The sequence below is a fragment of the Gavialis gangeticus genome, unplaced genomic scaffold, assembly GCF_001723915.1.
Source record: "Gavialis gangeticus isolate Ggan-Ray unplaced genomic scaffold, GavGan_comp1, whole genome shotgun sequence".
In the NCBI taxonomy this organism is placed as follows: Eukaryota; Metazoa; Chordata; order Crocodylia; family Gavialidae; genus Gavialis; species Gavialis gangeticus.
In genome coordinates, this window is record NW_017728992.1 from 80,550,116 (window position 1) to 80,561,873 (window position 11,758).

Sequence of the window (11,758 nt, forward strand, 5' to 3'; positions counted from 1 at the left end):
TAGGGAACAGGAGGAAAACAAATGGGAGTGTGGGGCCGTTGCTCAACAACTCAGGAAAGCTGGTTACCAGCACCCAGGAAAAAGCTGAACTCTTGAATGACTACTTTGCCTCAGTCTTTCACCAGATCAAAGAGAGAACAATGCCAGATAGAGTATAGGATGAGCATGGTAGGAATAATCACCTTCCTACTATTGCTGTAGGATTGGTGTATGACCAGTTAAAAAATTAGATATATACAAGTCAGCAGGACCAAATGATCTTCATCCAAGAGTGCTAAAGGCGCTTGCCAAAGTCATTGCAGAACCCCTAGCAAAATTCTTCCGCAACTCCTGGCACTCTGGGGAAGTCCCTGAGGACTGGAAGAGGCCAACGTTGTGCCCATCCACAAGAAGGGCAGGAGGGAGGACCCGGATAATGATAAGCTAATCGACCTAACTTCCATCCTAGAGAAAATCCTAGAAAAGTTCATCAAGGAGTCCATCTGCAATAAGCTTGCAGAAGGTAAGATTATGAATGACAGCTAGCATAGCTTTGTCACAGGCAGGTCTTGCCTTACCACACTCATCTCCTATAAGCAGGTAACTCCCCACCTGGACATGAGAAAGCAGGTTGACGTGGTATACCTAGACTTTCAAAAGGCTTTTGATCTAGTATCCCACGATGTCCTCACAAGAAAATTGGAGGATTGTGGGCTTAACTCTGAGACCATGAGGTGGGCAAGAAACTGGATGCAGGATAGGACCCAGAGAGTCATAGTGAATGGATGTGTATCATCCTGACAAGAAGCAGGCAGCAGTGTCCCTCAGGGGTCAGTGCTTGGTCCAGTACTTTTTGATGTCTTTATTCATTATTTTGATGTTGGGGTGAAGAGCTCGCTGGCCAAGTTTACGAATGACACCAAGTTACAGGGAAGCGTGGCCATGCTTGAAAATAGGCTACAGATACAGATGGACCTAGTCAGGCTAGCAAGTTGGGTGGATCGGAGTCTGATGACGTTCAACGTTAAAAAATGTAAAATGCTCCACCTCAGGATGAGTAACTCCCCCAACACACTGTCAGGCTTGGTGGCATCAAACTGACTAGCATCATGAATGAAAGGGACCTAGGGGTAATAATAGACTACAGTATGAATATGAGCTGGCAGTGCAATGCTGTAGCCAGTAGGACAGATAATACTCCGGCATGCTGATGCATCTCCAGCAAAGCCAAGGATGTTATTCTTCCACTCGACTCAGCACTGGTGAGACTGCAGCTTGAGTACTGCATCCAGTTCCGGGCATCAGACTTTAACAAGGACCATGGGCAAACTTGTGTCAAAAGAAGAGCCACCCATATGATCAGAGTCTTACACAGCAAGCCATATGAGGAAAGGCTGGGGGATCTGGGACTCTTCAGAGCTGAAGAAAAGGAGGCTGAGAGAGGGGACCTGGTAGCAGCTAACCAATATACTAGGGGAGTACATCAGGTGCTCAGTGAGCAACTGTTCACCAGGATACCCTTGGGGAAAACTAGGAGGAGTAATGGCCACAAACTCCTGGAAGATCAATTTAGGCTCAACATTAGGAAAAACTTCTTCACAGTTAGGGTGTCCAGACTGGAATAAGCTCCCTCCAGAGGTGGTGCAATCACCTACCCTGGAAATCTTCAAGAGGAGACTAGACAGTTGCCTTGCTGGGGTCACCTGACCCCCAGTTATTTTTCCTGCTTGGTGCAGGGGGCTGAACCGGAAGATCTTCCAAGGTCCCTTCTGTCCTTACAATCTATGGAATTTGAAAATATAAAGTCCAGAGAGTAGCTTAAGGACCTGTTTTCCTTCACTCGTCCCTGCTCTCAAGCACTGTGCCTACATGTGCACACGTACCATGGATGGCTTATGGTAAGCTATCCATAGGCTCTGGAAAGTAGGAGCAATTGCAGATAAAAATCAAATTCTTATGTCCAGTAAAAGCTGCCTTAACTGGCACCTTATGAGCTGGCATGCTCTATTAACTGACATGCCAGCTTGTGAAGTAAAAGTAAAACCAGAAGTGCCCACCATGGCACTTCCGGTTTTGCTGAGCCCCAATGGCCCGGGGCATAGCAGCTTGTGCGGGGCCCACCTCCCTGTCCCTCAGGGCCCGCGAAAGGGGCGGCGATATGGCAGAATGGGCAGCAACCCGAATAGGCAAAGACGCCTGTTCAGGCCTCTCAGTTAACCAGCATATTTTGTTATCCGGCACCCCCCATTCCTCATGGGTGCTGGATAACAATGCTTTTGCTGCATGTCTCCAGATCTTTCAGACAACATTGTCCCCTCCATGTCCACTTCTGTTTCAAGGACAAAAGCAGACTGCATAATCCTGGGAGGGAACAGAACACAGATATTATTATAATAATAATAATAATGCTTCTAGGCCTCTGTTTAAAAGGTAAGAAAGAAGGCTTATTAGGACAGAAATTCATATATTAATGCATAGTGGGATATACCCATTTTAAACCATGCCTTTACTATGAAAAGCAATCTTAAATTTTAACTTACTCAGACCTAGAGTGGAATGTTTTTGGTTCTAAGGCAGAGAAGATTTCATAGACATTAGGGCTGGAAGGGACCTCGGAAGATCATCGAGTCCAGCCCCCCGCCCAAAGGGCAGGAAGTCAGCTGGGGTCATAGGATCCCAGCAAGATAAGCATCCAATTTGCTCTTGAAGGTGTTCAGAGTAGGTGCTTGAACCACCTCCGATGGCAGGCTGTTCCAGACCTTGGGGGCTTGGACAGTAAAGAAATTCTTCCTTATGTCCAGCCTGAAACGGTCTCGCAGTAGTTTATGACCGTTCAACCTCATCATCCCTTGGGGCGCTCTGGTGAACAAACGTTCCCCCAGATCCTGGTGGTCACCCCTGATAAACTTATAGGTGGCCATCAGATCACCCCTGAGCCTGTGCTTTTCCAGGCTAAAGAGCCCCATGGCTCTCAGCCTGTCGTCGTAAGGTCTGTTTTCCTGACCTCTGATCATGCGCGTGGCTCTTCTCTGGACTCTCTCAAGCTTCTCCACATCCTTTTTGAATTGCGGAGCCCAAAACTGGATGCAGTACTCCAGCTGCGGCCTCACCAAGGCCGAGTAGAAGGGGAGAATGACGTCCCGGGATTTGCTTGAGAAGCATCTATGGATGCAAGCCAGCATTTTGGTCGCTTTACTAGCCGCAGCATCGCATTGCAGGCTCATGTTCATCTTGTGGTCAATGACCCCCAAGTCTCTTTCTTCCATAGTGGTAGCCAGCATAGCACTGCCGAGCCTATAAGGATGCTGCAGGTTTTTCTTCCCAAGGTGGAGAACTTTGCATTTTTGCAGTTTCTGTGCTAACAGCAGTGTGTGGCAGAAGTAGGGAGCTGCGCCTGTGCTACAGAATGGACATCAGGGTGTACTGTGCATTGATGTGGTGTGAGCGCCCAAGCAGGATGCCTAGTGTGGATGCTGTGAAGTTCACTTACCCCAGTACAAAGTGCAGTGCTACAATGGTCTAACCCAGTAGTGCTCAAGCTTTTGGCCCTGTAGGCCAATTGAGTGGTCTGGGGCTGGGCTGCAAAAAGAACCTATAGAAATAATTATTTCTCTGGAAAATAAGATTTGGCAAAGTGCATGTATTGCGAGTTAAACATGTTGTTCATACGACAATGTAATTAGTCTTATTAATGCAATATTTCTGACTGATTCTCAGTTTTATGCACCTTGGTGTGGCCATTGTAAGAAATTGGAGCCTGTGTGGAATGAGGTTGGAATAGAGATGAAAAACATGGGATCTCCAGTAAAAGTTGGAAAGATGGATGCAACTTCCTATTCTAGTAAGTATGGCACGTATAGTGGGGTTTTGGGGTATTACCAGACTTTTGGCTTTGAAAATACAGTGACTAGAAGGCCAAAGATGGTAGAAAAGGGTTATGTGGGGAAAATCATGTATATACTTGAGGAGTTTGACCTAGAAATGTATAGCTATGTTTGTTAATTTATGTTCCACTATTACTGATTTTTTTGACTCGGGCTCCTATTTTAACCCTTCCACAGAAATCTTATGTAATTAACACAGGCAGAAGAGAGAACTTGTGATATTTTCTTTATTTTTAAAAGGCAGCAATACATTCACTCTTCTCCATGTTATTCATTCCTACTTGTATTTCAATAGGATCTTTCTCACTTGTTCAACATAAAGGCTCTTTTTCTTTTCTTTTCTATGGTCTTCGTAAGGGACATGCTCTACTTTAGAGTCTGCCCGGAAGCACAACTGGTACTGTTTTAGATTTGCGTATTTTGCTGGTGGCCAGGGAGATGTGTTCACACTTCTGGTGTTGTAAATTGTTTTCAGGTGGCCAGTGGGCCAGCAGATGTACCCATGCTGTGTGAAAATCCATTGCCTCATGGGATAACAGGGTTCTCATTAACCTTTAAGAAAACTTACTGTATTTTCTCAAATGCAATGTAGGGGGAGACTCCTACTGCTGCTTCCCTACTATATGCCCATTCTGCTCATTTCCTTCTCCACCACAGCCAGTGTTGGGACACATTTTAAGATGCCCTTCCCTCCCTCCCCCCCAAGTAATTGAATTCTGTATGTTGATGAAAACTTTGTTGTAATAAATTTTGTCATAATATTCCATGAATAGTATCTAATAATTGGGGGGTTATCTTAAATTCGACATCACCTTGGATTCAGGTAAACAGGATATCTGTGATATTTTAAATAAACTAAGTATCTTTTAAAATTATATTCTATAAGCATCATTATTTAAAAAATCATATACCTTTGTTTAGCACCAAATCCATTCAACTGTGAACTGACTAGAATAGAAACAACTACAGTGGTAATGATGCTACTTCTCTTGGTCTTTTAATGTTTATGTTAATGCAGATCCTCATGTGTGAATCTCTGATCATGGGAAAATCCAGCTTTCATTGGTGGTGGGGGGAGATTGTTACTAGCGCCTCACTTCTGAAAAGAAACCTCAAGAAAAAATGATCTCTGAAGGCTCACAATAAAGAAAGCAGACAAAAAAACCCTTAGTCTGAAGATTCTAATAGATCGCTTTTACATTTTTATTTTTATTTTTTTTAAAGTGTGACACTTGCAAATGACACTGAAATTGAGGGGTGCAGGGTAAGAAATGGAGAGACCTAGTTGAGGTTACCCCAAAGCAAGTATCAGTATGTTGCAGTTTTGGATCCAGGAATGGGGCAAGAGGGTGAAGTCCCCCTGTCTGTCTTCCCTTCTCTCCCCCTGCCCCCCCAGTTTTGTGCATGAACAGTGAGATTTGACTTTGCTGCCTGGTTAGCATGGGTTCTTCTTGAAGCTCCATGATAGCAGTGAGCTCTGAGCTCGCCAGCTGACATGAGCAGGGTCTGGCTGGAACCTGAGCTTCAATATGGCTCTGGAACCAAGGGGCTAAGCACTGCTGCTTTTCATCCTTCCCCTCTTCTCCTCCTTGCTTAATTCAGTGACAGGATGAGCATCAGTGAAAGCATGTACTCTAGCCAGATCCCATACTGAGCTCACATATATGTCACAACCAGAAAGGGGTGTGATTATTCTGCCACATCCCCTCTGGATCTGCCCTTTGTGTGTGGTGTTCTAGAGAGCTGCTAACCTGCTTTGCATTGCTGAATATCTGAACATCATCACTCTAAGCACTGGGTTTCTCTTGACAAAGGACTAGAAAATCATTTTGTCCTCTGCTGCAGCTAACACCTACACAAGTAAGGTTGTGTTGGGTAAACAAGGCTTGTGATAGGGTGATCCATTTTGGAAACACTGCTGCTCTGCACATGGGCTTACACTCTTATGTGATTACACTTTTAACTTGCCTTGTTCTTGGCAAAAATGACTTATCAGCATTAAAAATATGTAAGGAAAGTACACAACCTTAAGTGTTCTTCCATAAAAATGTACTGTGTTCTTTTTGTTTTTCTTTGAAATACCGTAGCACATCATGCTTCCTATAACTTTCTCTTCTCAACCGCACTTCAATTTCCATATGGCATGTGCAGGATTGTATAATAACTACTAGTTGTTTTATATAGATATTAAGTGGACTTTTGGGGTTCATTATTTATTTGCACATACAATTTCAATTAGAAGTCTTGTAACACACTTCCCTGTATTTTACACAAACGTGTGTCCTTATGAAAGCTTTGACTTTTGCAGATGTGCCGTTCTGAGTTAGACCAATATTCCATATAGCGCAGTTTCCCATCTCTTGACAGAAATGAATGTTATGCGGGTAGAGCATTGAACCAGGTATCTCTAGAGTGATCTATCTCCCATTCAGTATCCTTCCTGGCATCCACCATTTATTGAGTTCAAGATGTCAGAGTAAACATCTCCAACCGTTCTGTTCCATAGCCGTTATAGCCAATCCCTTTTTGACCCTGGATGTGCATTCTGCCTCCATCACCTGTGGCAGTAAATTCCACATGATGCTTAAAAAATACCTTCTCTTGTTAGTTTTAAACCTGCTGCCGACTGATTTTAGCAGGTGCCTCTGAGCACTAATATTCTGGGGCTTAGTAAACAACAGTTCCCTGTTCACTCGGTTCTCACCTTTCGTGATTTTTATACAACTTTATCATATCTCATCTCAGACTTTCCTTTGAAAAACTGAAGAGTCCTAGCCTCTTTATTCTTTCCTGGTATGGAAAGTGATCGTGTTGGCTTCCATCCTCTATACCTTTTCTAATTATGCTACATCTTTTTTGAGATGTGGGGATGAGAACTGTACACAGTATTCAAGATGTGGGCATGCCATGGATTTGTATAGTGAAGTGATGGTGTTCTCTGTTTTGTTTTCAATTCCCTTCTTAATGATGCCCAATATTTTTTACTGGTTGCTTTGGTTGCTGCTGCATATTGAGCTGATGGTTTTTAAAGAACTACCTAGAGTGATTCCAAGGTTTCTTTCCCGAGTCGTAACAACTAGTTTGGAGCCTATCAATGTGTATGTATAGTTGAGAGAGTGATCAGGACTCATAGTAGAGTTGATATCTTTTATTAGACCGACAAGGTTTTTGCAAAAAATTGCTTTAATTGCAAGTTTTTGGGCACAAACATCAGGCATTGGAGAAAAGATTGTAAAAGTTCTTCTGGGTAGAAATGAAAGTTCATATTTCACAGGATTTCACAGAGGAGCCAATAGATGGAAAATTCCTCTGGGCACTTGGTTCATAGCTGGTATGGAGTCTCTCAGCTCTATGTGAGGTTCTGTGATGATGCAAATTACCTTGCAACTAAGGCAGGAGCAGTGTCTCATGTTTTACAAACTTGTACAATCTTATCTCTAATGCCTGATGCAGGGTGTTTGTGCCTGAACTTGCAATTAAAGAATTTTTTTTTTGCAAAAATCCTGTTGATCTAATAAAAGAGATCATCTCTACTACGAGTCCTGATTGCTTTTTCCTTTAGACCAATATGGCTACAACCTGGATTACCTATGTAGTTGAAGTTATTTTCCACCAGTTGCATTAGTTGGTACTTGTTATATACTTTTTTTTTTTTTAGAATATTAAATGTTGGCAAGGTGTTGGCCTGTTAAAAGGCAGATGACTTAAGGCTGTAAGAAGTAAATCCTGTTAAAAGGGAGCACATGTTTAAAACTGTGTAGAATTGGAGACATTGTTTGCTATTCTTTCCGCTTCCCTTTGTTAAAGGTGGGCTTTAATTTAGTGGATTTGCACCACTCCTAATATAGCTACTGACCAGAGTTTTTTGGAAGGAGTGATATGCAGGATCTCTTCATGGGGAGGAAGGACTTTTACAGCCAGTACAGTAGTGTTCATCTGTTTTGGAGAGTCCATGTAAGACAGTGTTTCCCAACCTGTGGACTGCTGCGGGAGCAGGATCAGGTGCAAGGAGCTGGCTGCCTCCCTCCTGGGGCTGTCCCACACATTACTGCTGGCAACAGAAGCTGCTCGCTCAGGTGGACAGACAGGGGTCCGAGTGGCCTGGTGGCTGGGAATCTCTGGTGTAGGACACTCAAATGTTGTACTTGGGGGAAGAAAGGGAAGATTTCATAGATTTCTAGGATCAGAAGGGACCTATTAGATCATAGAGTCTGACCCCCTGCTCTGGGCAGGAAAGAGCGTTGGGGACAAGTGACCCCCAGCCAGGTGCTTGTCTAATCTCCTTTTAAGCACCTCTAAGGTAGAGGAAAGTACCACCTCCCTTGGAAGCCCATTCCATATTTTGGGAACCCACAATGTAAAGAATTTCCTCCTGATGTCCAATCTAAATCTGCTGTCCTTCAGTTTATGGCCATTGTTTCTAATAATCCTTAGGGGCGCCCTGGTAAACAGAGTATCCCCTATTCCCTGCTGACCCCCTGATGAGTTTGTAGACAGCCACAAAATCACCTCTCTGCCTTCTCTTGCAGAGGCTGAAGAGATTCAGGTCCCTCAGTCTGTCTTCATAGGATCTTACTTGCAGGCCATCAACCATAGGAGTAGCCCTCCTCTGAACCTTTTCCAGGTTATCCATATCCCTCTTGAAGTGCAGTGCCCAAAATTGGATGCAGTACTCCAGCTGCAGCCTCACCAGTGCCACATAGAGAGGAAGTATAACCTTCCTAAACTGACTTGTGATGTACCTACTAATGCAAGAAAGTTTGATTAGCCTTATTACCTCATCACACTGGCAACTTGTGTTTGTTTTTGCATCTACTCTGATTCAAAGATCCTTTTCCACTGCTGTGCTACTTAGAATGTTACTTCCGAGTCTATATGTATATTGGTGATTCTTTCTCCCCAGGTGCAGCATTTTGCACTTAGCTTTGTTAAACTGCATCTTATTCTGATCCACCCACTTCCCCAGTTCATCCAAATCCACCTGAATTCACTCCCTACCCTCTATAGTGTGTTTACTATACCACATAGTTTGGTGTCTTCTGCAAATTTGAACAGAGTGTTTCTACACCCTCATCCATATCGCTGATGAAGATATTAAACAGCACTGGTCTAAGGACAGCGCCCTGGGGGACACCACTGCCCACATCTCTCCAGGGAGAAACCAGCCCATCCACCAGCACTCTCTGGGTGTGTCCCATAAGCCAGTTTTCCATCCACCTGACTGAAAAAATCCACATCACAGCTACTTAGTTTGCTTGTAAGAATCGGGTGCGACGCTGTGTCGATTAGCCTGTTGAAAATCCAAGTAAATAATATCTACCTCTACTCCCGCATCTAAGCTAAGCTCTTTGTGATCTGGTCATAAAAAGAGACCAGGTTATTCAGGCAGGATCTGCCTGTTATAAGCCCATGCTGGTTGCCCCTTAGCATTGTATTCCCCTCTAGCCCCCCACAAATGTGATCAGTATGATTTTTTTCTGAGGTCTTGCCAAGAATAGAGGTGAGGCTAACTGGCCTACAATTACCCGGGTCCTCCTTCCTCCCCTTTTTGAAAATAGGGACTACACTGGTCCTTTTCCAGTCCTCTGGGACCTGTCCCAAGCGCCATGAGTGCTCAAATAGTTGTGCCAGTGGTTTTGCTATGACACCAGCCAATTCCTTTAGTACCCTTGGATGAAGATCATTGGGGCCTGCCAGGTTAAATACGTCCAACACCTCCAAGTGCCCCTTCACTAGGTCAGTGCTAACCACAGGTGGATTGGTATCTCTCCCATGCCAGACTAAAGTCTTATTGGGAGGTGTGTTTGTATCCATGTCCATGAACACTGATGCAAAGAAATCATTTAAGAGCTCAGCTTTGTCCATCCTATCCGTTACGAGTTGCCTCGTAATGGCCCTATGTTACCCTGTGCTGCCACCTTGCTCCCTATGTACTTAAAGAAGGACTTATTGTTGTGCTTAATCTTTGTTGCCAGCCTGAGTTCTGTTTCTCCTTTGGCCTTCCTCACTGCTTTCCTGCAAGTGCGAGCCAAAGAGGTATACTCCTCTTTGGTGGCTGCCCCCTGCTTCCACAGCCTGTAAGCCTCTCTTTTCCCCTCTAGTCTCTCCTGGATTTCTCTGGTCAGCCAAAAGGGTTTCTTGGTTCTTTTGCCTCCCTTTTATGTGTACTGGGATGGTACCCCTCTGTGCCTGCAGGATCAGTCCCTTGAGGAACTCCAAGCCTTCCTGGACTCCCAACTCACAGATGTTGTTACCCCTCTGTCCCACTCTAACTAGTCTCCTGAGCTCATTGAGGTTGGCCTTCCAGAAGTCTAGCACTTCTGCCCAACTAGTTATTTTTCCCACCTTTTGCTGGATAGTGAATCCTATCAACAGGTAGTCACCATCTCCTAGGTTACCTTGTACCTGCAGATCCCCCACCAAGTCCTCCCCTGTAGCCAGCGCCAAGTCAATTAAGGCATTTCCCCTAGTGGGATTGCATACCTTCTGTGTTAGGTGCAGGTCCTCTTTGCAGGTTAAGAACCTACATGAACAGAAAGACCTGGCTGACTGCTCCTCCCAGCAGATGTCCGGGTAATTTAGGTCACCCATAACTAGCAGGTCCTTTGAGCGTACTGTCTTTGAGCGCTGTCTCAAGAATTCTAGGTCTAACTCTTCCTTCTGTTGTGGGGGTCTCTAGTAGACCCGCACTACCAAATCCCTTTCATCCCTACTCCCTTGTAATTTGACCCATGGGACTTTGATTTGCCCTTCTTCTGTCCTCATCATTTCTTAACATAGGGCACAACGCCCCACTCCCTTTTTTTTCCCTAATCTATCTTGCCTATATAGCCTGTAGCCCTCAATGCCCACTGCCTAATCATGGGTAGGATCCCACCAGGTTTCTGTTAGTCCAACCAGGTTGAAATTTTTGTCTGCAAGATTAATATGTTCTTCACAATTTTCTAATGTCACTTATTCCATCCCTCTATTTAGCATGAGTTGGTTCTTATAGAATGCTCCTTTTATTTTTTTTCTATGATTGGCAAGTATGATTGGGAAAACTGGGGCTTGTGAGAGAGACAGTATTTTAAATCTCCCCTCTCAAGAAAAGATAAGTTAATTCTCTTAAGGTATAAACTGCATTTATGGATTTGTTGCAAGTTTCATGATGTTTTCTCCACAACTGGCTTATAAATCAGCTTAAAACATTGAGACAATTGGCTTATGTCTTTTTTTTGTTGTTGTTGTTTTCTTTCTCTGCACTCCTAGGTACATAGGTCACCTATTGGTTTCTACCACTTATTTTGGTGCTGTGATGGTCAGTTCCATTGCAGTGTTATTCTGTTGGATTTGTATTTTTTTTCCTGTAATGTTTTGTGTGATGCTTCTGTTCATGACTTCACGTGATGTTTCTCTTCTGTCTCTGGGTAGTGCCTATGCCTGACAAAGAAGTTCTTAGTAGCATGTGCCTGTCATTGTCTTGCTAAGTTGACTTTGTTAGCTTTCTTTGTGTAGAATTGCTAACATAAGGAATTCTTTTAATTAAACTTTAGGCATGTTCCACAGACAAGGGATGATCTTCTCAATGTTGTGGATTTTCATGGCTTTGTTTCACAAAGGGGGAAGAGCATGATGCATTAGTCCCATATCTGTATGCCAGTGCTCATTATACGGGGGGGGGGTTCCAAATCTTTTCAGGCTTCTGAAAGTTTTTGCTCTCCTGATTTATTTGTTGTTTGACATCTAGTATACTATTTCTATCATTTACGTATGTTGCTCTTTGGATAACTAGGCTTCTAGCGGAATATTTTGTCTTCCCCAATAAATAAACAAACTGGCCTGTTTTGCTAATACCCAAGTCTCGTCTTCCATAGAGGTTTGTTTGTTTTTTGTTTTTTGTTCCCCCCCCCCCA

General features: G+C 43.8%; 1 protein-coding gene across 1 annotated transcript in view; it reads left to right on the forward strand.

The window, feature by feature from the left end:
• Positions 1-11,758, forward strand: part of TMX3 (thioredoxin related transmembrane protein 3) — a 68,627-nt gene that overhangs the window by 14,003 nt on the left and 42,866 nt on the right. The window contains exon 4 of the mRNA XM_019524683.1: positions 3,697-3,820. Within this exon, the coding sequence (XP_019380228.1) occupies positions 3,697-3,820 (124 nt within the window). The remainder of the gene's footprint in view (positions 1-3,696; positions 3,821-11,758) is intronic.